Source organism: Hyperolius riggenbachi, chromosome 1 (genome assembly GCF_040937935.1).
Source record: "Hyperolius riggenbachi isolate aHypRig1 chromosome 1, aHypRig1.pri, whole genome shotgun sequence".
NCBI lineage: Eukaryota > Metazoa > Chordata > Amphibia > Anura > Hyperoliidae > Hyperolius > Hyperolius riggenbachi.
The window spans coordinates 625306570-625332535 of NC_090646.1; the positions used below are offsets into that span (position 1 = coordinate 625306570).

General features: G+C 45.6%; 1 protein-coding gene across 3 annotated transcripts in view; it reads left to right on the forward strand.

The window, feature by feature from the left end:
* The first annotated feature begins 2115 nt into the window (after positions 1 to 2115).
* The window catches only part of LOC137529187 (complement component receptor 1-like protein), a 118526-nt gene continuing 94675 nt past the window's right edge, over positions 2116 to 25966 (forward strand). For all 3 annotated transcript variants that reach the window (XM_068251205.1, XM_068251206.1, XM_068251207.1), the window contains exons 1-5: positions 2116 to 2212; positions 7849 to 7962; positions 14030 to 14221; positions 17360 to 17456; positions 22526 to 22605. In XM_068251205.1, coding sequence (XP_068107306.1) covers positions 7893 to 7962; positions 14030 to 14221; positions 17360 to 17456; positions 22526 to 22605 — 439 coding nt within the window. In that variant the 5' untranslated portion in view covers positions 2116 to 2212; positions 7849 to 7892. The remainder of the gene's footprint in view (positions 2213 to 7848; positions 7963 to 14029; positions 14222 to 17359; positions 17457 to 22525; positions 22606 to 25966) is intronic.

Below are 25966 nucleotides of genomic sequence, written 5' to 3' on the forward strand. Positions count from 1 at the left end.
GGGGCTTTGTTATTAACGTTAAAAGAAAATCCGCCACCGGGCGGGAATCCACGCGTGATTACGCCATTCACGGCAGAAAATCCGCGTGGTTGCGTGGACGCGGACGAAAATCCGCATGCGGCGGGGCCGAATGCGGATTTTTTTTTTGCAACCACGCGGATTGCCGAATTCGTGGATGAGGCACATCCGAGCATCCCTGCACTTCAGTGTTGTAATGGATCACATTATTCTAACTCGCTGCAAGCAGGCTCTGATATAACACCTATGTCCAGTCTCCATTGCAGTTCACAGTCATTATAACGTGTGCGTTAGGCAACATGCACAATGTGAACCGAAGCCATAGCTTTTAATCTCAAAATTACTTTTAACTACTTATTGTACCAGCGGTAGTATATCTACGCCCCACAGGACTTCATCTAAAGCCCCAGAGGCGTAGATATTCGTCTGCCGCTGCGATCACCGGCTGCGCACGCTTGTGTGCACTACCATGCATGTTCTTGTCGCAGCAGTTAGTAGACAAATCAGTGAATGGGAACATAGTTCCCATTCACCGATCTAAGTGCCAGTGATCAATATCGGCATCAATGCGATCTGACATGGTCATTGACAACTGAAAAAATACACCTTTATTTCCAAATAAAATTTTGTCTCCATACATTGTATCAGGAATATAATTTAAACATTGTAATAACCGTGACAAATGGGCAAATAAAAAGTGTGGATTTTATCTACAGTAGCACGTTTTATTTTAAAACTATAATGGCCGAAAGCTGAGAATTTATGATTTTTTTTAAATTTTGTATCATTATTCCCGTTAAAATGCATTCAGAATAAAATAATTCTTAGAAAACCATACCACCCAAAGAAAGCCTAATTGGTAGCCAAAAAAACAAGATATAGATCATTTTATTGTGATAGAAGTGATAAAGTTGTTGGCAACTGAATGGGAGGGGCACTGAAATGTGAACATTTCTCTGGTCCATCGGGGAAAAAGCCCTTTAACGGTTAACTAGTTAAAGGGATACTGTAGGGGGGTCAGGGGAAAATGAGTTGAAATTACCCGGGGCTTCTAACGGTCCCCCGCAGACATCCTGTGTTGGCGCAGCCACTCACCGATGCTCCGGCCCCGCCTCCGGTTCACTTCTGGAATTTCAGACTTTAAAGTCTGAAAACCACTGCGCCTGCGTTGCCGTGTCCTCGATCCCGCTGATGTCACCAAGAGCGCACAGCGCAGGCCCAGTATGGTCTGTGTCTGCGCAGTACACTCCTGGTGACATCAGCGGGAGTGAGGACATGGCAACGCAGGCGCAGTGGTTTTCTGACTTTAAAGTCAGAAATTCCAGAAGTGAACTGGAGGCGGGGCCGGAGCATCGGTGAGTGGCTGCGCCAACACAGTATGTCTGCGGAGGACCATTAGAAGCCCCGGGTAAGTTCAACTCATTTTCCCCCGACCCCCTACAGTATCCCTTTAAAGAAAACCTGTAACAAAAAAAACCTCCTCTGGGGGGTACTCACCTCGGGTGGGGGGAAGCCTCCGGATCCTATTGAGGCTTCCCCCGTCCTCCTCGGTCCCACGGCGGCGGCGATAAAGCTCTGCGAACAGAGGGGATGTAAATATTTACCTTCCCGGCGCCAGTGCAGACACAGTATCGGCTCTCCGCTCAGTAAAAAAATCAGCGTTTATCAGCACTTCTCAGGCTTGTCTTGGGAGGATTCCGGGACACATTGGGGAAGCCAGCACTGGATTGCCTGCAGCTACAGGGGAGGGGGAAGCCTCATTGGGACCCTGAGGCTTCCCCCTCCCGAGGTGAGTACCCCCCAGGGGAACTTTTTTTTGTTACAGGTTCTCTTTAAGAACAAAAGATAAAAAATATAGACATTAACATACTGCAGATGTGAATTAGCATGCAAAACAAAATGAGCAAAATTTGTGCAAAACAAATCTGTTCTGACTTGTCTTATTAAGGCTGCTATACAACAGTTATGTCTAGCTTAGCAAAGGCTATAGAAGTGACGCATAACCACAGGCTCTTCTCACTGGTACTCTCTGTCCTCCAAATCTGAGTTGGTAAACAGGAGGTGTAATTATTAACCAAGGATTCAGGGAATTGGGCAAGCGAGGTATTAAACTTGGTGAAGATCACTGCCAGGAAATGTTATTCCCCACTCAGCTGGTCAGTCTGGAGCTCTCTGCAGCACAAAACTAACTAAGGTAAGGTTTAGATCTCATTCCATTTCCTTCTGCTCTGTAAATGTGGCCATACACTGGTCGATTTGCCATCAGATTCGACCAACAGATAGATCCCTCTCTGATCGAATCTGATCAGAGAGGGATTATATGGCCACCTTTACTGCAAACAGAATGTGAATCGATTTCAGCCTGAAACCGTTCACAATCTGTGGTGGTGGTGGTGCTGCCGCCGCTCTCCCCGCCATCCCCCCCCCCCCCCCCCCCGCATACATTACCTGCTCTGCTGGCGCGAGTCCCGCTGTCACTGCTGTCTTCTCCGCTCTGGTCTGGTCTCCGGCATGCTTCACTTCTTCCTGCCCGGCAGGAAGTTTTAACAGAAGAGCGCCCTCTACGGTTTAAACTTCCTGCCGGGCAGGAAGAAGTGGAGCATGCCGGAGACCAGAGCGGAGAAGACAGCAGAGACAGCGGGACTCGCACCGGCGGAGCAGGTAATGTATACCCGCTGCATTGCGTCGGTCATCGGGCATTCGAACGCTTCTATCGACGCACTCCCGACCCGCCGGCGACCGAGAAAAATTTTCCGCACGGATGGGTCGACGGGAATCGAAGGGAACAATCGATTTCGGACGGAAATCGATCGTTCTGTCAGCGGTGTGCGCAGCGATTTCACAGCCGTTTCGATCACTGTGATCGAACCGGCTGTATATCGGCGGGAAAATCGTTAGGTGTATGGGCCCCTTTACATTGCTCATCGGTTATTGTAGTAAGCCTTATATCACTTAGATCTGCAAGAGGGCATGCTATTTCGGAGTGATTTTGGAGCAGACTTGTAGTGATACTAATAACCTCTCCATTTAGGGACACTATTTTCAGTTTTAACTGTAGTCTATTGGCGTCAGGGATGGTCGTGGTCAGCCAACTTCGCTACGCTGGAACTACGTGTAGTTTTACGCAAATACACTTCGCCAAACTACGGCTTTGAAATCAAATATTCACTTCGTATGCATTTCGTGGACTACGCGTTAAAATACGCAATTACGCGTAGTGCAAAGTGTAGTTTGAGAAGACGCTTATGCCATTATGCGGAGAAATATACGCATTAATTCCACTGTAAATGCTTCTACCAGGAACTCTTCTATGCGTACATTCCCCTTTCCAATGCGTAATTTTGTAAGCATACAATCGTGCACGGAAAAATAGACGCGAATAAGGCATTACTTCAGACTTTCCCTTTAATAAAGTTTGGTAATTTAAGAAAAAAATGTTTACTACGGAAATCAGCTATTTTGCAGAATCCTCTATATTTATATACGCTGTATTTCTATATCTCTGGCTAGCCCAATACTTGTGAGTTTTGTGATTGGCCTTACATTTCTCGGTAATGCGGTATTCTGTGAAATCTGCGGAAATCGGAAGCCCATCCCTACTGAAGAAACAGTATTGTTAGTATAGCTACAGAGGAAATAAGACTTGGCTTCACATGCAGGTCTGGTCAGTGGCATAGCAATAGAGAGGGCCAGAGGCTGTTATTGTACCAGGGCCTCCGGAACCAGGGAAACCCATGTGGGGACCTTCTCTATTTGCTGCATTATCTTATTATTGAAGCTGCCGTGGTAAAAAGAAACCATCCCTTTTCCTCTGCCTATGCCTCTCTCACACAGTGGCTGTGCCTGGGGCCTAGTGGGTGTCAGGGGTCCAGCTGTCAATATCTCTGTCCCATCTCCCATTGCCTAAAGGACCATTAGGATGAGCCAGGGGCGTTTCTAGGGTCCTTGGAGATTGGGGGCACCTGTGGGCACCAGGAAGGGAGTCATCTGCGCAGCGGCAAAAAATGGGCGTGGCCATGAGGTGAGTGGGCGTGGCCATGGGTGGGGCCAAATGTACATGAACTTAGCAGCGGTGTAAGCTACAGATAACGTGCCTGCCCATCGAAATATTGGATGGAGCCCCCTGTCCTTTATTTAGATAATTTACAATCAGTATAGGCATAGATCAAAGATGTATACGCACATACAATTTTGATTGGTCAATCACTGACCCCCAATTTTACCACCCTCGTGCAGTAAGTGGGCCAACAGACAATGAATTTTATGAACAGAGCTAAAATTGGCTAATCAAAATTGTATGTGTGTACCAGGCTTTACAGCTAATACTGTACATACTGAAAGTAGCAGGAATCAGCATACAATATAGCTGGTTTACAATCAGTAAAGGCACAGAGTAACACCTTACACTGTACACACTGGAGGTAAATCAGCACACAGTGCAGGCACTAGAGAACAGCGTATACTGTACATACTGTAGGCAGCAGAATTCAGCACACTGCAGCTAGCGTGCCAAACATATGAGGATCACGTTGCGCGGCGTGCTTATCGCGCCGCACCGAAAAATGGGTGGGCCATGGACCAGAATGTAGGTGTAGTAACGGGTGGAGACAAATTTACATGAACCTAGCAATGGTGGGACATCAGATTAGGACAGTGGTGGCGAACCTTTTGGAGGCCGAGTGCCCAAACTGCAACCCAAAAGTCACTTATCTATCGCAAAGTGGCAACAGCAATTTAAACTAAATACTGTACAAACGTTTTAACTCATACATGAACATTATGGAAAATCCAAGTTGAAAATAAACTGTGAAGATAAACAATTTCATCCATCCTACTCCTGAAAAATGTATTCAATTTTTTAGAACCTCCCAGTTTTATTTTCTGTTTTAAAAAGCTAAAAAAAGTAGGTTTAATGCTATTGTCTCATATGATAAGGATTCAGCTTTTCCCGTAGTCTCGCAGTTAGCAATCATGTGACCCCCAACATGACAAATTCAGCAATCATGAGGCCCCCAACAAGTCATGAGGCCCCCAACAAGACAAATTCAGCAATCATGAGGCCTCCAACAAATCATGAGGCCCCCAACAAGACAAATTCAGCAATCATGAGGCCCCCAACAAATCATGAGGCCCCCAACAAGACAAATTCAGCAATCATGAGGCCCCCAACAAATCATAAGGCTCCCAACAAGACAAATTCAGCAGTCATGAGGCACATAAATAGACAGCATTTCACATAAATAGGCAGAATGCCCCCTTAATATGGTAGCCCCCCAAGTTAGGCAGTGAGTGACAGGGACCCCCAGGTTAGCTAGTGAGTGACAGGCGCCTCCAGTTAGGTAGTGAGTGACAGGTACCCCGATAGTGAGTGCCAGGGAGGCCCCTTCAGGCAGTGAGTGAGTGCCAGGGAGGCCCCTTCAGGCAGTGAGTGAGTGCCAGGAAGGCCCCTTCAGGCAGTGAGTGAGTGCCAGGGAGGCCCCTTCAGGCAGTGAGTGAGTGCCAGGGAGGCCCCTTCAGGCAGTGAGTAAGTGCCAGGGAGGCCCCTTCAGGCAGTGAGTGAGTGCCAGGGAGGCCCCTTCAGGCAGTGAGTGAGTGCCAGGGATGCCCCTTCAGGCAGTGAGTGAGTGCCAGGGAGGCCCCTTCAGGCAGTGAGTGAGTGCCAGGGAGGCCCCTTCAGGCAGTGAGTGAGTGCCAGGGAGGCCCCTTCAGGCAGTGAGTGAGTGCCAGGGAGGCCCCTTCAGGCAGTGAGTGAGTGCCAGGGAGGCCCCTTCAGGCAGTGAGTGAGTTCCAGGGAGGCCCCTTCAGGCAGTGAGTGAGTGCCAGGGAGGCCCCTTCAGGGAGTGAGTGAGTGCCAGGGAGCCCCTTTAGGGAGTGAGTGCCAGGGAGCCCCTTTAGGGAGTGAGTGCCAGGGAGCCCCTTTAGGGAGTGAGTGCCAGGGAGCCCCTTTAGGGAGTGAGTGCCAGGGAGCCCCTTTAGGGAGTGAGTGAGTGCCAGGGAGCCCCTTTAGGGAGTGAGAGAGTGCCAGGGAGCCCCTTTAGGGAGTGAGTGAGTGCCAGGGAGCCCCTTTAGGGAGTGAGTGAGTGAGTGAGTGCCAGGGAGCCCCTTTAGGGAGTGAGTGAGTGTTAGGGAGCCCCTTTAGGGAGTGAGTGAGTGCCAGGGAGCCCCTTTAGGGAGTGAATGAGTGCCAGGGAGCCCCTTTAGGGAGTGAGTGAGTAACAGGGAGGCCCTTTAGGGAGTGAGTGAGTGCCAGGGAGCCCCTTTAGGGAGTGAGTGAGTGACAGGGAGCCCCTTTAGGGAGTGAGTGCCAGGGAGCCCCTTTAGGGAGTGAGTGAGTGCCAGGGAGCCCCTTTAGGGAGTGAGTGAGTGCCAGGGAGCCCCTTTAGGGAGTGAGTGAGTGCCAGGGAGCCCCTTTAGGGAGTGAGTGAGTGCCAGGGAGCCCCTTTAGGGAGTGAGTGAGTAACAGGGAGGCCCTTTAGGCAGTGACTGAGTGCCAGGGAGGCCCTTTAGGTAGTGAGTGAGTGACAGGGAGGCCCCCCTCTAGCCGCCGCCGCTCCCCCCCAGGTAGTGAGTGAGTGACAGGGAGGCCCCCCTCTAGCCGCCGCCGCCGCTCCCCCCCAAGTAGTGAGTGAATGACAGGGAGGCCCCCCTCTAGCCGCCGCCACTCCCCCCCAGGTAGTGAGTGAATGACAGGGAGGCCCCCCTCTAGCCGCCGCCGCTCCCCCCCAGGTAGTGAGTGAGTGACAGGGAGGCCCCCTTCTAGCCGCCGCCGCTCCCCCCCAGGTAGTGAGTGAGTGACAGGGAGGCCCCCCTCTAGCCGCCGCCGTCCCCCCCCCCCTTACCTGGCAGTATAGTCAGACCTCAGGATCAGCGGCGACCCGACCAGTACCAGCGGGCACCGGACGCACCCGCTCAATATGCGGAAGTGATGTCACTGCCGCATATCAGTGCGGGCGCAGGGTCCTAGCGCCCGCATGATTGGTCGCCGGCTCGCCACCTGATCCTGAGCTCTGAGTGACGCGGCGGCGGCGGCTGGGATCCGTGGCACTCCAGAACAGATTGGGGGCACGTGCCCCCCCAAAATAGGGCTAGCGACACCCCTGGGATGAGCCAAAGCTACTTCCTTGCTTAGGATCCCAGTTTATCGTTCTTCACCATTGGCCAGAGCCAGTGACGTAACAAAGGAGCTTTTGGCCCCTGTGTTAGTTTTACATGGGGCCCCAAGCACTCTATTGATATGGAACCCTGCATAGTACACCAAGTGGGGCTCCCAGTGTCTCATTTTTGTTTGTCTTGTTTTTGGAGGATTCTAGATCCTTTTTAGGCATCCCCAATTTTCATAACTTGTTAAAACAAAATCAGTCAATGCTGTCAACAGAGTCAATGCTGTTCTTGCAAACTTTAGTATATAGCATGTGTTCCTGCGTCTTTAGTATATAGTTGTGTTCCTGTGTCTTTAATATATAGTATGTCATACTTGGAAACGTTTGGTCCCAGAGCCTTCTGTCATGCTGCCCCTACGTTTTGGAACTCCTTACCTCAGTAGATCAGGACAGCTCCATCCCTGGACGTGTTTAAATCCAGACAGAAAACCCACCTGTTCAGTTTGGCATTTGTTCAGTTTGGCATTTGCAGAAATATAACTTTTGTTGTGTGAATACTTCATCCTACTGCCAATTACTGAATCTGAAAGAGCCTAAGAGCTTTGAGTCCTGTGGGAGAAAAGCGCTATAGAAATGTTATTGTATTGTATCTGTTCCTGTGTGTCCTTGTTTTTCATTTAATAATGTACTTTCTTGATTTACTTATGAATTCTGGCTTGGTCTCTTATAGATTTGGGTACAAGTTACAGACATTTTCAGCTTTGGACATCTTCTATGGAGAGAAAATGTGTTTCTGCCATGCTGTGGGTAGTCCTGGTTTCCACCCTCATCTCCTCCGTCCACTGTGAGTTGTGAACTGGCTTTAAAGCTAATGAGAATTAAAAATCAAAAATCAAATGGTTACTTACCTATGGAGAGGGAAGACTCTGGGTCCTATAGAGCCTTCCCAGACCTCTCACAGTCTCCACGTTCCAGCGCTGTCACCCTTGGTAGCAGTATTTGATTTCTCGATCCTCTCTCTCACGCTCGTGCACGCGCAGTACAGAGCCACCTGTCTTCGGGAGCACTCAGGCTCCCTTAGACTCAGGCCCGATTTACCTCACAGGAGCCTATAGGCACAGATCTCCTGGCACCTTAGACTACACCCTCCATGAACCTACAAACCCCCACTGAGCAAAGAGCAACACTGCAAGCATGCTGGCTGGCCCAGATGTCACTTCTACCTTACTTCCCTTGCCTGTCATAGGTAGCTACAGGTGTGCTTTATTATTAGGTAGCCTGAAGTGCTCTCAATATTAAAGTGTAACTGTCAGGCATAAAATTAAAAACCCTTCTCTATTTTTATATGGTAAACAAATAATAAGGATGCTAACCAGGCAATCCAAAAGTTAAAAATCAGTCTTAATTTTCATTTTAATAGAGTATATTTGACAAGGTCCCCTGGTTCCTATTTGGTACATCTGTCACAAAAGGGAAGTTGCAATGCATGCTGTTTTTTTCTTCTTCTTTACTTTCCTCCCCTTTTCCCTTGCATAATTAATGCAGCCCGATTGGCTGAAGTTTCTTTCAATCCCGTTTTCCCCTTCCACACATTTTTTCCTCTCTGACTGGCCAATATTTCTTGTGCTGAGAAGCTGAGAAAGTGACTCAGCTGAAATCCGATCCATACAAATAAACCAGGTCTGCAAAGCCACACAATGATTTGTGAGGATGCACTTCTTACTGCAGAGTTGTGTGAGAGTGTCTGAAGACTGGGAGAAGGGTGTGCAAGAAAACTAAATCAGAAAGAGGAGAGGGAACAGAGTAAGGGAGGAAATGACATCAGGATTGGATTCAGACACAGGGATTCCAAAATGGAAACTGACAAAAGCAGAATTCTCTTTATTCACTATATAAAACTCACACTGAAATCAAAATGTGGACAGTGATTGCACTGTCCACATTTTGATTTCAGTTTACATATGTTATGCAAACAGAGCAAGTATTAATCTACTAATAAATGTGAGGATTTTTTTCTGATATAGTATGTATGGCTGACAGCTCCTCTTTAAGTAGCTAGTGGTGCCTCCAAGTATTAGGTAACTAGAGGAACCTCAGTAGTAAGTAGCTAGAGATGCCTCCGACTGAAGTGAGATCTCATCAGTGTAATGCAGAGAGCTGGGTAAGTATCCTCACATTTTCACTCTTGTCAGGACTCTGCATAGGGAAGGAGGGAGGGAGGCACTCTGGGAGAGGAGTGAGCCGCCTTTCCATCATAAGGCGCCTGTAGGCACGTGCCTACAGTGCCTTATGGTAGATCCGGCACTGCTTAGGCCCGGTTCACATTAGCGGTTTTCAGCCAAACGGACCGGATGGCCTGACCGGATCCGGACCGGATCCGGATCGGAACCGTACGGTTCTGATCCGGATCCGATCCGGATCCGGTCAGGTTGCATCAGGTGTTCATCCGGATGCGATCCGGATCCGTTTGGCAAAAGTCACGTTAAAAAAAAAAAAAATGTTGGGGTCTGGGAGGTCAGCAGAAGGGGGGCCTGTGGAATCAGGCCCTCCGCTGTTTAGCACTCACCTCCACCTCCAACATGCTGCCAACATCTCCAGCTCGTGCTGCTCCACTCCAAAATGGTTGCCCATGTGTCCCCAGCCAATATCGCCGCAACAATCCTCATAGGAAGTGGGGTAGAACATCCGGATTTTTTGCCAGTGTGTTGTGCGCTCTCCGGTTCTCATTGGTTTCCATTGGCCGGATGGTGCAGTCCGGCTCCGCCCCGGATACGGCTGCCGGAGGAGCCGGACCCAAAAATAGCGCATGTTGGAACGGACACCGGAGTCCGGATCCGGTCCGGCTCCGGTCCGGACGAATCGGACGCATGTGAACACTGGCATAGCCTTACATTGCTATGCCGTGCGTCCGTTTCGTCCGGCCAGCATGCGGTGCGGCTCCGGTGCGGCTGCGGCACGGCTATTCCGGATAGCCACCGCTAATGTGAACCGGGCCTTAGACTTCCGAAGCCTCCTGTGGCGTGGAATTCAAATGTGGTGACATGAGTGGAGCGAGTAGGCTCTATTGGACCCAGACCCTTCACTCTCCTTAGGTAAGTATCTGTTTGTTTGTTTATTTGTTTTTTAATTCCGATTAGCTTTAAGTGGAGCAATGATTGTTATTTGAGCAATGTGAAGCTAGCATACATATATTCAATACTGAAGAAAGCTATCCAGAGCGGATGCAAGTAAATGCAAAACAAGTTCAATTCTGTCCAAAAATAAAAATGTTTATTAGGGACATATGCCAAAAATAAAAACATCACCATCCAGCAAGTGGTGAATCCCAAAAAGTATTGCATAATACAAATGTACAAATCAATATTATCAGTGGCGGCTCCAAGATTTTCTTTAGGGGGTGCTATGCAGGTGCCCTAGGTCTATTGCTTACCTTGTACTATATGCACAATATTATATTGTGCATATAGTACAAGGTAAGCAATAGACTTAGGGTGAAAGGATAATCAGTCACTGATTGTCCCCCGACAAGTGCTGACGAGCTTTGCGCAGGTGCAGTTGTGCACTGTAAGATTTAAAATCTGCGCTCCTGTGCTGGCGCAGTATCAGCTTTCCGATCGGCTTAGGCGGAAATAGCCGAGTCTGATTGGGTCAGCTCTACTGCATAGGCACGAATCGCCTGTGCAGTAGAGCAGACCCAACAGCCTTGGTTATTTCCACCTGAGCCCGATCTGAAAGCTGATACTGCGGCTGTGCAGGAGCGCATATTATAAATGTTGCTGTACGTGATATTTGGGGACTGCCAATGCTGAAGGTGAAGAGGACGCGGGAAGCCTCATTAGGATCCAGAGGCTTCCCCCTTCTGAGCTAAGTATCCCCCAGGGGCATTTTTTTTAAATTAAAGATTTACTTTAACCACTTTACCCCCAGCCGTACGGATTTCTCAGTCCCTTTTTCCATCCTTTTACCACCAGGGACGGAGAAATCCGTACTTCCCGCGCTCCCGCCGCTGCCCGTGCTCTCGCTCGCTCATGCGCGCACTCCCGCTCGCATGCATGCTGCCGCCCGCTCGCCCAGAGCTCAATGAATGGGAAAATCCATTCCCATTCATTGATCTTAGCCCCACAATGATCCGCTGCTTCTACGAGAAGCAGCGCGATCATTGTGAGAAAAAAAAAACTTTCCCGGCCTCATAGCACTTCCTGCAAGCGTCCTTCCGGACGCTTGCAGGTCGCATAAACAAAATGTTACTGTGGCCATCTTGTGGCCAAATAGTAAAACTACACCCTAAACCATTTTTCACATGCAAATAGATTACTTTTACACAAAAAATTAACTCATTACCTTCCACACTCCCCAATTATTATTTTTTGTAATTAAAAAAAAAAATTAAAAAAATTCCAATTAAAAATACATAAATAGTTTCCTTAGGAACTGAACTTTTTAAATATTTATGTCAGGAGAGTACAACACTGTTACTTTATAAACTATGGCCTTGTAATTAGGGATGGACGCAAAACTGAAAAAAATGCACCTTTATTTCCAAATAAAATATTGGCGCCAAACATTGTGATAGGGACATAATTTAAATGGTTTTATAACCAGGACAAATGGGGAAATAAATTCCATGGGTTTTAATTACAGTAGCATGCATTATTTAAAAACTATAATGGCCAAAAATTGAAAAATAATGATTTTTTTCCCACATTTTTCCTATTTTCCCATTAAAACATATTTAGAATAAAATAATTCTTGGCATAATGTCCCACCTAAAGAAAGCTTAATTGGTGGCGGAAAAAACAAGATATAGTTCATTTCATTGTGATAAGTAATGATAAAGTTATAGACAAATGAATGGAAGGAGCACTGAAAGGTGAAAATTGCTCTGGTGCTCAAGGGGTAAAACCCCTCAGTTGTGAAGTGGTTAAAGGTTACAAACCAGAATTGACTCAGCATAAAATTCTAGAGCATGAAGTGTTTACTTGTATGCTGACTGGTATAGACAGAGTGGGCTGCCAAGACCCCCAGCACTCTCCCTAATGGCCCATACACACGGGCTACAACTGTCGCCGCAACCACGTGGCACGCGCGTGTTGTATGACGCGCGCGCCCCGAACCGTCGCCGCAACTGTTGCTAGTCCGCCATGTGTATGCGAACTAGCGACAGCAACCCCATACACAATGTATGGAGCTTCCGGTGGGGGAGGAGGAACCTTCAGCGACAGCTTCCGCCGCATCTCTGTCCCTCTTTAATGGCCGACCTGCTACATTTGTGCCTCGTGAGTACGAGGCCTAACATAACTGTTGCTCCCAGGGGCCCCCACAGAGTCTTCAGGAGAGAAGAGTCTCACCTGTCTGGGCGCACTCTTCTGTAAGTCCGTCATCTATCATCTCCATCCTCGCAAGGTCACTTCTCCACCTTGACCCGACACGTGTTATTATGTGTAATACCATTGGATCACTGAGAGAGGTGGCCAGTGGTGGATGAAGATGGGGCTCAAGGGTAGGGGGGTAAGAATGACTGCTGAGGGGTGCACATATAAATGCTATGGGAACTAGTGATGAGCACAAATTTTGCATTATTGTAATTTTGCATCATAATTCGCAATTAGAGATGGCCCGAATCGTTCGCCGGGCGAATCTCTCTGGGCCCTGTACTACTTCCGGGTCGCTATGACCCGGAGTAGTACGCCTGCGCTGGCCCGGTGGTGTGCGTCCTATATCGCGATCCTGTTGCCGGGCACTCTCTGCGCATGAGCATGACGTCACTCATGACGTCACGCACATGCGCAGAAAGTGCCCGGCAACAGGAGCGCGATCTAGGACGCACACCACCAGGCCAGCGCAGGCGTACTACTCCGGGTCATAGCGACCTGGAAGTAGTACAGGGCCCAGAGATGCTGAGATGTTCGCCAGCGAACGGTTCGGGAACCATTCGCGACATCTCTATTCACAATTAGGATGTAAAATCGTAATGTGAAATTTCAGAAAAAAATGTAATCAATTTCAGTTGTAACCATAATCAGGAACAGTAATTTTGCAAATATACATAATTTTGTGTCATTTTGGGGTAATTAAATGCTGACTTTAGCAGTTAATAGCAAAACCACCCATACATGCTATCGAGTATCGACACCAAAATGGCAGGACTATTGCAATGCCCTCTATGCAGGCCATCCAAATAAGACACTGCCTGCAGCTAGTACAGAATTGACTGTTAACAAGCCAACCCCGCCATTGTTATATAACACCAATCCTTTGCTCACTACACTGGCTACCTGTAAAAGGAAGAATCCTTTTCCAAACTGGCATGCTAACATTCAAATCCATACATGACCCAGGTTCCGGAAAACTGAAGGATTTGTTGTAACTGTGTTACACCACCCACAACCTCAGATCAAAAGGATCCAATAACTTGACCACCCCCACAGTTAACTAAAAAACTTTGGAGCCGGAGCTTTCCGTTATGCTGCCCCTACCCTGTGGAATGCCTTGCCAAACTTAATTAGGAGAGCTTCAACCCTGGACAAGTTTAAATCAAAACTGAAAGGCCACCTGTTTAGTCTGTTTGATCACAATTCTTTTCCCCTGTACACATCACTATATACTGATCTGAGACAAGCTTATGCGCGTTGGGACCTACTGGAGAAACGTACTTGATGCGGAATGATGAGTAGAATGATCATTGACGGTACTTGATCTGATCGATTGTACTGTCTTTTGTTTGGGAGATTGCACTGTTATCGGTACCTTAAGACCCCCACACTAACCTTTCAGCAACCATTACTGTGGTTCAATGCTACCAACTTTTTTTTCTTCTACTGAAAGCCTCTTGGTAAAGGGCAATGTAAATAAAAAGGAAAAGGGGGAATTTTACCTTTTTTTTAAAAAAAACAACAACTTTTTTTTTACAGGTGATTGTGGGAGTCCTCCGCCAATCGAGAATAGCATGTTAAAGGAGGAACATCGAGGACAAACAACCTTTCCAGTAAAATCTGTTGTGAGGTATGACTGTGACCCTGGATATGTTCGTGTTCCTATGGTTAAAAATTTTCTTACCTGTGAGGGAAACTCTAGATGGTCTGAAAATAAACCCTTCTGCAAACGTAAGTAATGACTTACTTCACTCTTCATTTTGAATTGGAACTGTAAAAGTGACAATTCCCTTTTGTTAAAAAATGCTTGAAACACATATCATACCGCCATACAAGTCATTTTGAAACTTGCAGCCAGCTATGAATTGTGAAAGCTGTCGGAGCTCTCCTATTGTACTTCCTTGAAAGAGTGAAATCTGTACTCTTTTCAGAGTACAGGCTAGACAGAAATCTCCCTCCTCCTGCTTGAGAAAGGGGAAGCCAGGGGGACAAGAGGTGACCGGGGGGAGGGGGAAGATCCGGGAGCACAAGGGGTGACACGAGGGGAAACAGTGGGTAAAAGAGGTGATGGGGGGAGCTGGAGGGCACAAGAGGTGACAAAGGGAAGATAGGGACACAAGAGGTGACACAGGGGGAACACAGTGTGTGAGACAAGACTCGTTGACAAAGAGGGGAACAAGAGAGGTGACAAAGAGGGGGACAAGAGGTGAAAAAAGGAGAACAAGAGGTGACACAGAGGGGGACAAGATGTGACACGGGGACAAAAGAGGCACAGTGGGACATGAGTTGACACAGAGGGTGACAAAAGGTTACACAGGGGGAACAGAGGTGACACAGAGGGGGACAAGAGGTGACATGGAGGGGGACAAAATAGGCACAGGGGAACAGAGGTGACACAGGGGGACAAGAGACACAGAGGTAACACAGGGGTACAGAGGTGACACAGGACAGGAGGACAAAAGAGATCAGAGATTTGTGGCTTTGCACGCCACTCCCTTTGTGGGGGGTGGGGGGGATGGGCAGGGGGCCCACAAATTATAGCCACTTGGGGCCACAAAAACCTAAACAGCTCCCCTGAGGAATTATCGACACTGTTACCTATTATCTACACTTCTGCTGATGTAGGCATTGCCAGTTGGCCTTTGCACTCCCATCTGAAAGTCTTTAAATCCTCTACATAGGTTTGAAGGTTCTTGGCTAAGGATATCTATTTCCTCCTTGCCTGTCTCTCCCATCCCCAAACTTCCCCCTTCTCCCTCCTCTTTTTCTCCCCCTTTCCACCTTCTCTCTTTCTCTCTCCTCCCCTCCCCCCCCCCCCCCCCCTCTTTCTAGCCCATTCTTAAAGGACAAAAGGATAACTATCTATTAGCATGAGCTGGAGATGGCTTGTGTAAGTGTTCCTAAATAGTGCTTTATTTGTTCCGTTGCTTAAATCTCTTCCTTTTAATGTTATCAAATTCCTTTCATGGAGTGGTATTGGATTCAGTGAGGGGAGAGGGGAATCCCTCTCCCTACGTCTGTTAATCCTGTGTTGTACTTTATCGTTAACAGATAACAGGCCTAAACTGCAGCTGTAGTTTTGTCTCTGAGTAGCTCACTCAGAGAGGAATAGCTCACTCAGAGAGACAAAACTCAGGCTTTGAGGGTTGTCTGAGGAGAATAATGCAGTGACGTGCAGAACTAGCATGCTAAAATGTATTGAGCTGCAGCATAAATAAACATTCTCTTTTGTGTGTTAAATCTGATATTCTGATATCAGGATTTTCATACTAAAGTTTTTGTGGTTGTTGTTGTACTCTGTAGTCTCTGCATCAGAGCTCTTACTCCCCTTTGCTAATGAATCATTCCAATGCAGCTAAAATTTACACACAATGAATTACAGCTTTGGCCTCTGATGTTTAACATGAAAAGTAGGAAAATGCTTACACGGCTACTTAGACAATTGTACATTGTAATTTTAGAGCACTTGGTTATTGATAGTTGGCCTTTAATCTTCCCTTTCTGAATTATATTCTGAGGTTTTCTGTCACAGAGTCCCTGGTTTATAGTTCACCTGTCCTCTGTGGAAGTTGTCTATTAGAAGATGGGATGTACCTGGCGAACCTGTCACAAGCTGACATTATTTTTATGATGTTTAATTATCAGTGAAAATAGTGTAATGAAAATGGCACTGGAAAAGATCCCCGGATTCTTGTTCTTTACAGTGAGGAAAAAAATAAAACAGAAACACAGCCTTTAAGGGCTAGTTCACACTGGGGTGTCTTGGGGGCCATGGGGTTGTCATTCTTGTTCTCTTGAACAGGAATACCAAATGACTGAAAAATCGCCAACATTTCATGCCAGACAGTCAATAGTAATAGTAATGTTAATAATAATAGGTAATAGTGGATTGCATTTTTATGATACAAGTGTGAACCAGCCCTTAGTGATGATGACTTTATATTATGATGTACGCACGGCATGTTGGTGACACACACACCCTGGCCACACACCCTGGAATCCTTAGCGGCATTTAGCTGTGATTTTCCCCAGGGCAGAACAGGGGTATTTAAGGGACCCCACTTGCATATTCACCTATCTCCGATGAAGCAGCTAGGACTGCGAAACGCGTGGAAAACATGCAGCAGTCAGATTACAGAGTATTTTTTGCTCCATGGCCCACACTAATGAACCAAGTGTGAACAAGTCCTTAGAAAGATCAGGATTGTACACATGCATACTTACAGTATCTCATCATGTGATACTGTACATCAGTTCAGGTACCCTTTAAAGAGACACTGAAGTCTCCTGAAAATCCTGTATTTATTGTAAAAATGTGTTTAACATCTATGCCCTACCTAAACCGCTGCATCCCTGCCGCTGAAAACTATCTAAATCCCTCCTAACTCCCCCCTCCCTCTCCCCCACAAAATCCATGACTTTCTTGGTCATGGATTTTGCTGCTGTTGGAGGCAGAGCTATGAGCCACAGCTCTGCCTCCATGCCTGTCTATCAGCGGCGGATCTCTGTCTCTCCCCCGCCCCTCTCAGTGAAGGAAGACAGAGGGGCGGGGAGAGGCGGTGATACGGGTTGACAGACGCGCTGAGAGGCAGAGCTGCGGCTCATAGCTCTGCCTCTCACAGAAGCGCTGCCCCGGATTGCCCCCAGGGGAGTTAGGGGGGATTTAGTTAGTGTACAGTGGTAGTTTAGGTAGGACAGTAATGTTTAACACATTTTTACAATAAAAACAGTATTTTTAGGAGACTTCAGAGTCTCTTTAAGTTGTATTCATAATCATCTCCCACAATTGTTCACTTTGCTTTAGCTTGATAATACAGAATGTAATTTACTTAAATAATCAACACAGCACAAAATTCTTTCTCTTCACAGGGAGGTCATGCGGGTACCCTGGGGATACAGATAATGGGGATTTTGAAGCAGAAACCTTTGAATTTGGCTCAAGAGTAACTTATTTCTGTAATCCAGGGTAAGTTTAATTCACTGGCAGTATATTTTTGTAGCTTATCTTTATTATACACAAGGGATCAAGCTAGCTGAACAGAATAGTTCAACAGAAGTGAGAGGTATATGGAGGCTGCCATATGTTTTTTCTTTTAAAAAATACCTGTTGCCTGGTGTCCTGCTGACCTCTTTGGCTGCAGTATAGCCCCCATCAGTCCCTGTTTCGGAAGGAAAGTCCCTCTTTGGGTACTCGATCCCTCTTTCTCCCTCATTTGTCCTTTGTTAAAGATCTGTGTAAATTTGCAGATGAGACTCAAAAAATTTGAATATTGTGCAAATGTCTATTTTAGTAATTCAACTTGAAATGTGAAACTAAGAACCCTAGAGCCTAGAATATTGAACATTTTCACATTATTCTAATGGTCTGAGATTTTGATTTTGGGGTTCTCATAAGCTGTAAGCCATACTCATCACATTTATAATAAATAGAGGCTTGAAATATCTTGTTTTGCATGTAATGAGTCTATTTGATATATTCCTTTCACCTTTTAAGTTTAATTACTGAAATAAATGTACTTTTGCACGATATTCTACTTTTTCAAATTTCAACCTGCATGCATTTTCTACTGAAAAATGTGTTTTAACAGACTCGAAACTTTATTCCCATCAATTAAATTTATATATTTCTTATTTCAAGAGTAAAAATGAACAAAATTAATGAGGATAGAAAGAACCAGAGTAGTGTTAATGATAAAACTACATGTTTTAATTCTGAATTCTTTGTGATATGCATAGTGATGGGTGTGGTATGGGTGTGGTGGGGACGTGGTTAGGGGTGTGGCAGGGGTGTGTCTTAATGTGTCCTTCTTTCTTATCTCAAAAAGTTGGGAGGTATTTGGATCACACACCTGAAACAAGCATGCAGCTAATCCAGTCAGACTTTAGTGAGAGCACCTGATCTATATGCTTGTTCCGGATCTATGAATAAGCATATTAGAGGCAGGGGATTAGCAGTACTTCTAGCAGTGCGGCGGGAGCAACACACCCCATCGCTACCGCCAATATACAGTGGGAAACGAGCCTTAACATACTCTTAAAACAAACCTTTTCAGACAAACCTACAATTTGCCGTAGGTTGCAGTGGAGGCTCACGGCCTCATCTGCTAACTCCCGTGTTTCCTTCTCACTCACCTCATCCTATGACCTCTCCCAATGGTCCTCAACCTCCACCCATAAAGATGGCCACACTTTGGACCTAGTTTTTACCCGCCTCTGTCCAGTTTCCACATTTAATAACTCTTTATTCCCCCTCTCAGATCACAATCTCATAACGTTTACAATCAGCCCCTCCCTGCCTCCTCCAGCTACTGTAGTGCAGCCATCACGCTTATGCAGGAATTATCGCAACCTCGACCTCTGCTCCCTAGCTGATTCTCTAAAACCCCTGGTCTCCCTGTCATCCTACACTGACCCTGAGTCAGCATCCATCTACTACTCCACGACAGTCTCTGCTGCCATGAACACAGCCGCCCCTCTCACCAACTTCAGCCCCCGCCGCATCAACAGACAGCCCTGGCTGACTGAACCCATCAAACAACTGAAAAGACAGTCCAGGGCAGCAGAACGGCAGTGGAGGAAAAGCTCCAACGCAGATGACTTCGCCCACTATAAAAACACGCTGCTCCAGCTCAGGGACGCTCTCTCACTTGCAAAGCAGTCATACTTCTCTACACTTATTTCTTCACAATCCCATAACCCTAAACAACTTTTTAACACCTTCAACTCTCTTCTCCACCCCCCGCCTCCCCCTACAACCACAAGCTTGTCTGCAGAGGACTTTGCAGCATATTTTGTGAGCAAAATTGAAACGCTACAGAACAGCTTTCAAAAGCAACCCTCTTCACCGGTCCAATCCACCTCTTCCTTTTTCCTCTCCTCCTGGCAGCTCCCCTACTATTAACTATCCCTCTCCACATAACCACTCACCCACTCAAACCCCCTCCCTGCTAACAATCTTCTCTGCCTTAACTGAACAGCGTCTTTCTTCACTAATCTCTAAAGCTCATCTTACTACATGCGCCTCAGACCCTATTCCCTCTCATCTTATCCCCCAGCTCTCCTCCCCCCTCATTCCTGCTTTAACAACACTGTTTAACCTTTCCATCTCAACTGGCATTTTCCCTTCTTCATTTAAACAAGCTATCATAACACCACTAATCAAAAAACCCTCTTTAGACTCTACTGCCCTTTCTAATTACCGCCCAGTCTCTCTCCTTCCCTTTGCCTCCAAACTGCTGGAACGCCACATTTACTCAGAGTTGTCTAACTTTCTCTCTGCTAATTCCCTGTTGGACCCCTTCCAGTCTGGCTTCCTCCCTCAACACTCTACGGAAACCGTTCTCACTAAGGTTGCCAATGACCTCCTAGTTGCTAAAGCCAAAGGCAGATTTTCGGTACTAATACTCCTAGATCTGTCCTCTGCCATCGACACTGTTGATCATACCCTGCTTCTCCAGACCCTCTCAACACTGGGAATCAAGGGCCTAGCACACTCCTGGCTCAACTCTTACCTGTCTGGACGTTCTTTCATGGTCTCCTATGCCAATACCAACTCCTCTCCACGCCCACTGTCTGTGGGAGTACCACAAGGGTCCGTCCTTGGACCCCTCCTCTTTTCCATTTACACCCATGGCCTGGGACAGATAATAAGCTCTTTTGGGTTGCAATACCACCTCTATGCTGATGACACCCAAATTTATTGTTCTGCCCCAGACCTCTCCACACTACTATCAAAAGTCCCCAAATGTCTATCCGCTGTATCTACATTTATGTCATCCTGCTTCCTTAAACTCAATATGAGCAAAACGGAGATTGTGATATTTCCACCTTCGCTCTTTGTTCCACCTCCCATTGTCACAATCAATGTAGAGAACACCCCAATAGCATCAACCCCCAAAGCTCGTTGCCTAGGGGTAACTCTGGACTCTGAGCTCTCCTTTAAACCACATATTAACACTTTAACTACCTCCTGCTACTTCCATCTCAATAACATTTCCAGAATCCGTCCCTTCCTTTCACAAGAAGCAACTAAAATGCTTGTGCATGCCCTAATCATCTCCCGTCTTGACTACTGCAACACCCTACTCTGTGGTCTACCAAAAAGCAGACTGGCACCTCTCCAATCCCTACTAAACTCTGCGGCCCGTCTCATCCACCTCTCTTCTAGATCCTCTGAGGCAGCCCCTCTCTGCCAATCCCTCCATTGGTTACCAGTTGCCCAAAGGATCCAGTTTAAACTTCTCACACTTGCATACAAAGCTCTACACAAGCTGTCGCCTCCATACATTTCCTCTTTAATCTCCAGATACCTCCCCGCTCGGACCCTCCGTTCCTCACAGGAGACCCTTTTGTCCTCCAGCCTAGTCACCTCCTCTCACTCTCGCATCCAAGACTTCTCACAGGCTGTCCCTCTCCTTTGGAACTCTCTCCCTCAGCCGGTTCGTCATGCCACGAGTCTGGAAACCTTCAAACGTACTCTGAAAACACACCTGTTCAGACAAGCCTATAATTTGCTATAGGCAGCACTGAAGGCACACTGGCTCACCCACTAATCCTGGTGTTTCCTTCCCCTTTGTTTCCTCCCCACTACCCTCTAGATTGTAAGCTCTCAAGGGCAGGGACCTCCTCCTAGTGTTTCTCATACTGCTGTAATTTTAACATATGTATATGTACCAACTACATATCAACTATGTATGTATCTGTATTTATTCTATTCAATGTCATGACTGTGCAGTGTCTTGTATTTCTTATGTATATTTGTTCCCCATTATTTGTTTGTACTATGTACAGCGCTACGGAAGATGTTGGCGCTATATAAATAAAAAATAATAATAATAATAGTGTCTCCACCCCACTACCCTCTGGATTGTAAGACCATGGTAATCTGGCCAGTCACAGCCAGTCTTGGTCTTCTGCGCATGTGTGGCTGTCAGTGCATGCTTCCCCGCCACACAGTGCTACTGCCAAGGCACAGAACACTACCAGTAGAGATGTCGTGAACATCAAATTTTGGGAATTGTGAAAGCAAACTTGCGCAAATGTTCTCAAACATGCGAACCGCCATAGACGTTAATGGGCAGGTGAATTTTAAAACCTACAAAGGTGATGAAAAAGTTGTTTCAAGGGGTCCAACACCTGGACTGTGGCATGCCGGAGGGGGATCCGTGCCAAAAGTCCCACCAAAAATTACAGAGTTGACGCAAAGTCGGGTTTTAATCCCTAAAGGGCAGAAATCACACTATGCACAGCGCTGGTGTCAGTGTGCTGTGGAGTGTCTCACACAGAGAAATGCAATAGTACTATCAGAATACAGTGAAATAATAATGCACTGGAGTGGTTCTGTGTCTGGAACTTAATGAGGCAACAGCAGTAGTGTGCACACTGCTCTGGGTGTCAGTGGGCTGTGGAGTGTCACACACACAAAACCACAGGAGACCGATGTGCCTCACTAGGGCAGTTTGGGGTGCTTTCACAGCAAGAGAGGAACAAGTACACAGGCCTAGCTAATACTTTCCCTACCTATCTGCAGCAAGTCTGACCCTGCTCTCACTAAAAGTCAGCAGCCCGAAGAGAGAATTGATCCAATATGGTCACCACAACTGCTTTTTGATAGGGAGGTGAGGGGTCCAGGAAGGGGTGTTAGCTAATTGGCAGCCTGGTGTCTGCTGACTGTGAGGTAAGGGGTCAAAGATTAGCTCTATGATGATGTATAGGGGGCAGGTTGAACACGCCAATTGTTCGCTGTTCACCGTGAATGCGAATAGCGGAAGTTCGCGGAATACTGTTCGCGGGCGAACAATTTGGGCCATCTCTATCTCCCGGTAATGGGAGCACATTAGGGGCAGAGAGGATGCTCGCCCACGCACCTCCTGGAGCTAAAGGAAGCTCTCAGGCTTAATTAATTAACAATTAATTAAGCAGCAATTCAGAAAATCTACTGTTTTACTGTATGTTTAGCATTTTTTTAATTGCTTATTTGTTTGGTTTTACATTGATTATACTTGTACACGTCTTTTTTTTTTTTGTTCTTTGCAGGTACATAATGTTTTCTAAAAAGAATTACAGATACTGCACAGCAGATGGAACATGGAGTAACGCTGTACCAACTTGTGAAGGTAAGCAAAACAAAGTGGAGGTTCTGTAAAGTTTACAGTCACATAAATGTCATAAAAAGGGTAAAGACTGCAATAGAAACAAGTAATTGAGGTTCCATGTCATTCAGCAAACCGCCTTTTTCCGTTTAACCAAACATTTTTTTAATTCAAAATATTTAGTTGCACCACTCTGACACATACACAGATAAATAAACACTCCTTCAAGCCGATGAGCATTTCAGTGCATGCTTTTCACCCTTCTCTTAACTAGGGTTATACAGGTGGCAGCCATTAGCAATGCCTCCTTTGCCGGACACCACCCACTCCACCAGTTTGCCGGATTCTGTCCTGGCAATATGAAAGGAAGGGAGGGGTTCCTCCAATAAATGTAAAATATTTTATATTTGTCATCATGCAGATGAAAAAAGGCTGCTGTTTAATATTATAATTTAGAAAATAGATTTTATTTCTGAAATCTTGTATTTTTAATTTGGGTCCACTTTAAGTGGTAGGTGCCTTGACCTTTTCCCCACATCCCCCCTGTATTAAGCCTTGCCCCCTGATTTTTGCCCTTGCTGAAGCCAAACCCCACCCCTTTTTTGCCAACATATAGATCGTCCTGTTGGCATGCCTCTCCTCTTCCAGTCTAGGCTTCCCTCTATACTGTATATTCTGCCCTTACTGAATTCAAACTCCAGCTCTGTTTTGCCCACAGTAGCCATTTTGTGTTTTGAACCATTTAATCTATTTTACCCTTACTCATGCCAAATTTTGCCATTGTTTTGCTCACTAAGGCCATTTTGAATGTATCTATGTGTACAGGTAGATTTGTTATTATTATTAATATTATTATTTTAATATCTTGACCATTTATTAATAAAGAAGATCTATTTCAATACTTTTATTGAACAAATACTAGGATACAAACACAGCAGGTGAATTTAAAATGAGGAAACAGTTATAAAGGATATTCCTTATATACAGTACATTAAGAGAAATATTTTTGTTTAATGTATTTTGACATTCTCTATATATTAGAGAAATAATATTTTATTTCAATACATATTTTGTCAGAAACACAGGAAGCTTTAGGATTGCCAGGATAGATGAGCAGTTTTAGGCCTAGGTTCATGGTGCAGGTACTTTAGTTGGGCCCAGAAAGAAGTATGTGGAAAGTTAGGTTGTTGAATCACCTCACTTCACAAGGAGTTCAGGAAATGTTTGGACATTTTTTCTTTTGTGCAAGTCTATATTTATATAAAGCATAACTTTTAACCTTTTAGCAGTCAATTTATTAAGAGGCTTGTGAGTGCTCCAGGCCAATTTTACTTTAGCACATTTTTTTTTATTTCCTGGCTTCTAATTAGTACTGCTGTAATGTGCATGTGTTACTACCACTTGTCACTAAGGGGCAGTTTGAGACAATAACAGATGACTTCTGCTTTCAGTTTCTATATTTTATGCTATTAGAGAGAGATCAAAGCATTCCAAGAATTTACAGCACAACCAGTTCTGCAGACTGAGGTCAAAAGCAGTGCAATGCTCTCAAATGAGATTACTCTATTGAAGTTACTTATGAGTTAATATCCAATTAAAAAAGACAGATTATAGGCATATACATAAAAACAATTGTATCATAGTATTGTTTTCCTGGCGCAGCCTGACACATGTTTCTATGATGACACATAGAAGAAGCATATACAAGTCTTTTTCCAATATGTTTACATTGATCGGGTAAAACAACCATGTTGGACTGTATCCAAGAAAGACCATTCCTTCCAATAAGCACTATTAGGCTGCACGCAATTTATGTTGTGTGAGTTGGTAGCGTGTCTGTTAAAGTTAAACTATCAATGGAACTGTTTTTATGTAAAGCCCACATATCTATAGCGTCAGCATCGGGAGGAGGCAGAGCTGAACTTTAATCTCCCTGTAGACTGTTTACTTTTGACGGCGTGGCAGACAGAGAGAGACACAGGAGCACACAGACAGAGCTGCAGCTGATGATTATTTACACACACTTGAAGCAATATTTCTGTTTTCTATCATTCTGAACACATTTTTCTCACAGTATTACAGCCAGTGAAGATTGTTTCTGAATGCGGATGTGCTGGACACAGTCCTCCATAGTAATGCCAACAGTTAAAACTGCTCTCAGTAAATGTCATTTTCTTCCCATAAAATATGAAAAGATGAAAAAAAGCCTTTGTATTGCTATTAGCTAGCAATTACTGGAAATATGCGTGGCATTTAGAATTTTAGTTAACTTTGATAGTTGTCCTTTAAGTGTATCCACTCTCCTATGATGCAGGTGCAGGTGATGCTGTATGCAGCCACAAGGAATGCCGTTGCTGGATTCTAGTTAGAAAGCCACGGCCAAGATGCCTTGTCCTGAGGAGGCGTGGCTTCACGTGAAACAGCTGTAAACACAGGCAGTTTTTGTGCTCTGTTTGCAACTGATGTAACCATGCGTACATAAAGAAATGACCGCTCTGGAGTGCCGAAGTGTGATGGTCTCCTTACACAGTATAATCTGTCTTTTTAATTGGATATTAAAAGTTACAATTTATATGAATTTTGCGCGATTGAAACCCTCAATGTTTGGAATGTTTTTGGGGGAATTATACTCATTTGAAGAGGGGCGCTATACCACTTTGAATTGAGATTTGTTATTATATTTTCCTGGTAGTGTAATCAGCGTACATTAAATAAAGGTGCAGTGAAGCTGAAAATTCAAAATATCCTATAGCAACTTTTTTTTAATCAATTCATAGTTACATAGTTACATAGTTATTTTGGTTGAAAAAAGACATACGTCTATCGAGTTCAACCAGTACAAAGTACAACTCCAGTCTGCTCCCTCACATATCCCTGTTGATCCAGAGGAAGGCAAAAAAAACCTTACAAGGCATGGTCCAATTAGCCCCAAAAGGGAAAAATTCCTTCCTGACTCCAGATGGCAATCAGATAAAATCCCTGGATCAACATCCTTAGGCATTACCTAGTAATTGTAGCCATGGATGTCTTTCAACGCAAGGAAAGCATCTAAGCCCCCTTTAAAGGTGCCCATACACTCGTCAGATTGGCAGCAGATAGATAAGAAATGCATCTGATGATCTATCTGATGCGTTTTTTAGAGCATTTTTTACCAGGATAGAATTCCAATAGATTTCAGTTTGAAATCTATTGAAATTCGATCTGATGGCATTTTTTTGCCATCAGATTTCCATTAAGGCCAATGCAAACTGATAAGCAATCTCATCAGATCGACCTAAATTTTCCACACTGCCAGTTCGATGGAAATCCATCTAATTCGATCGAAATCGGCCATCGATCGGTCGATTGGCCAACCAATTTGCAATCGATCGATCGGGATCAATGG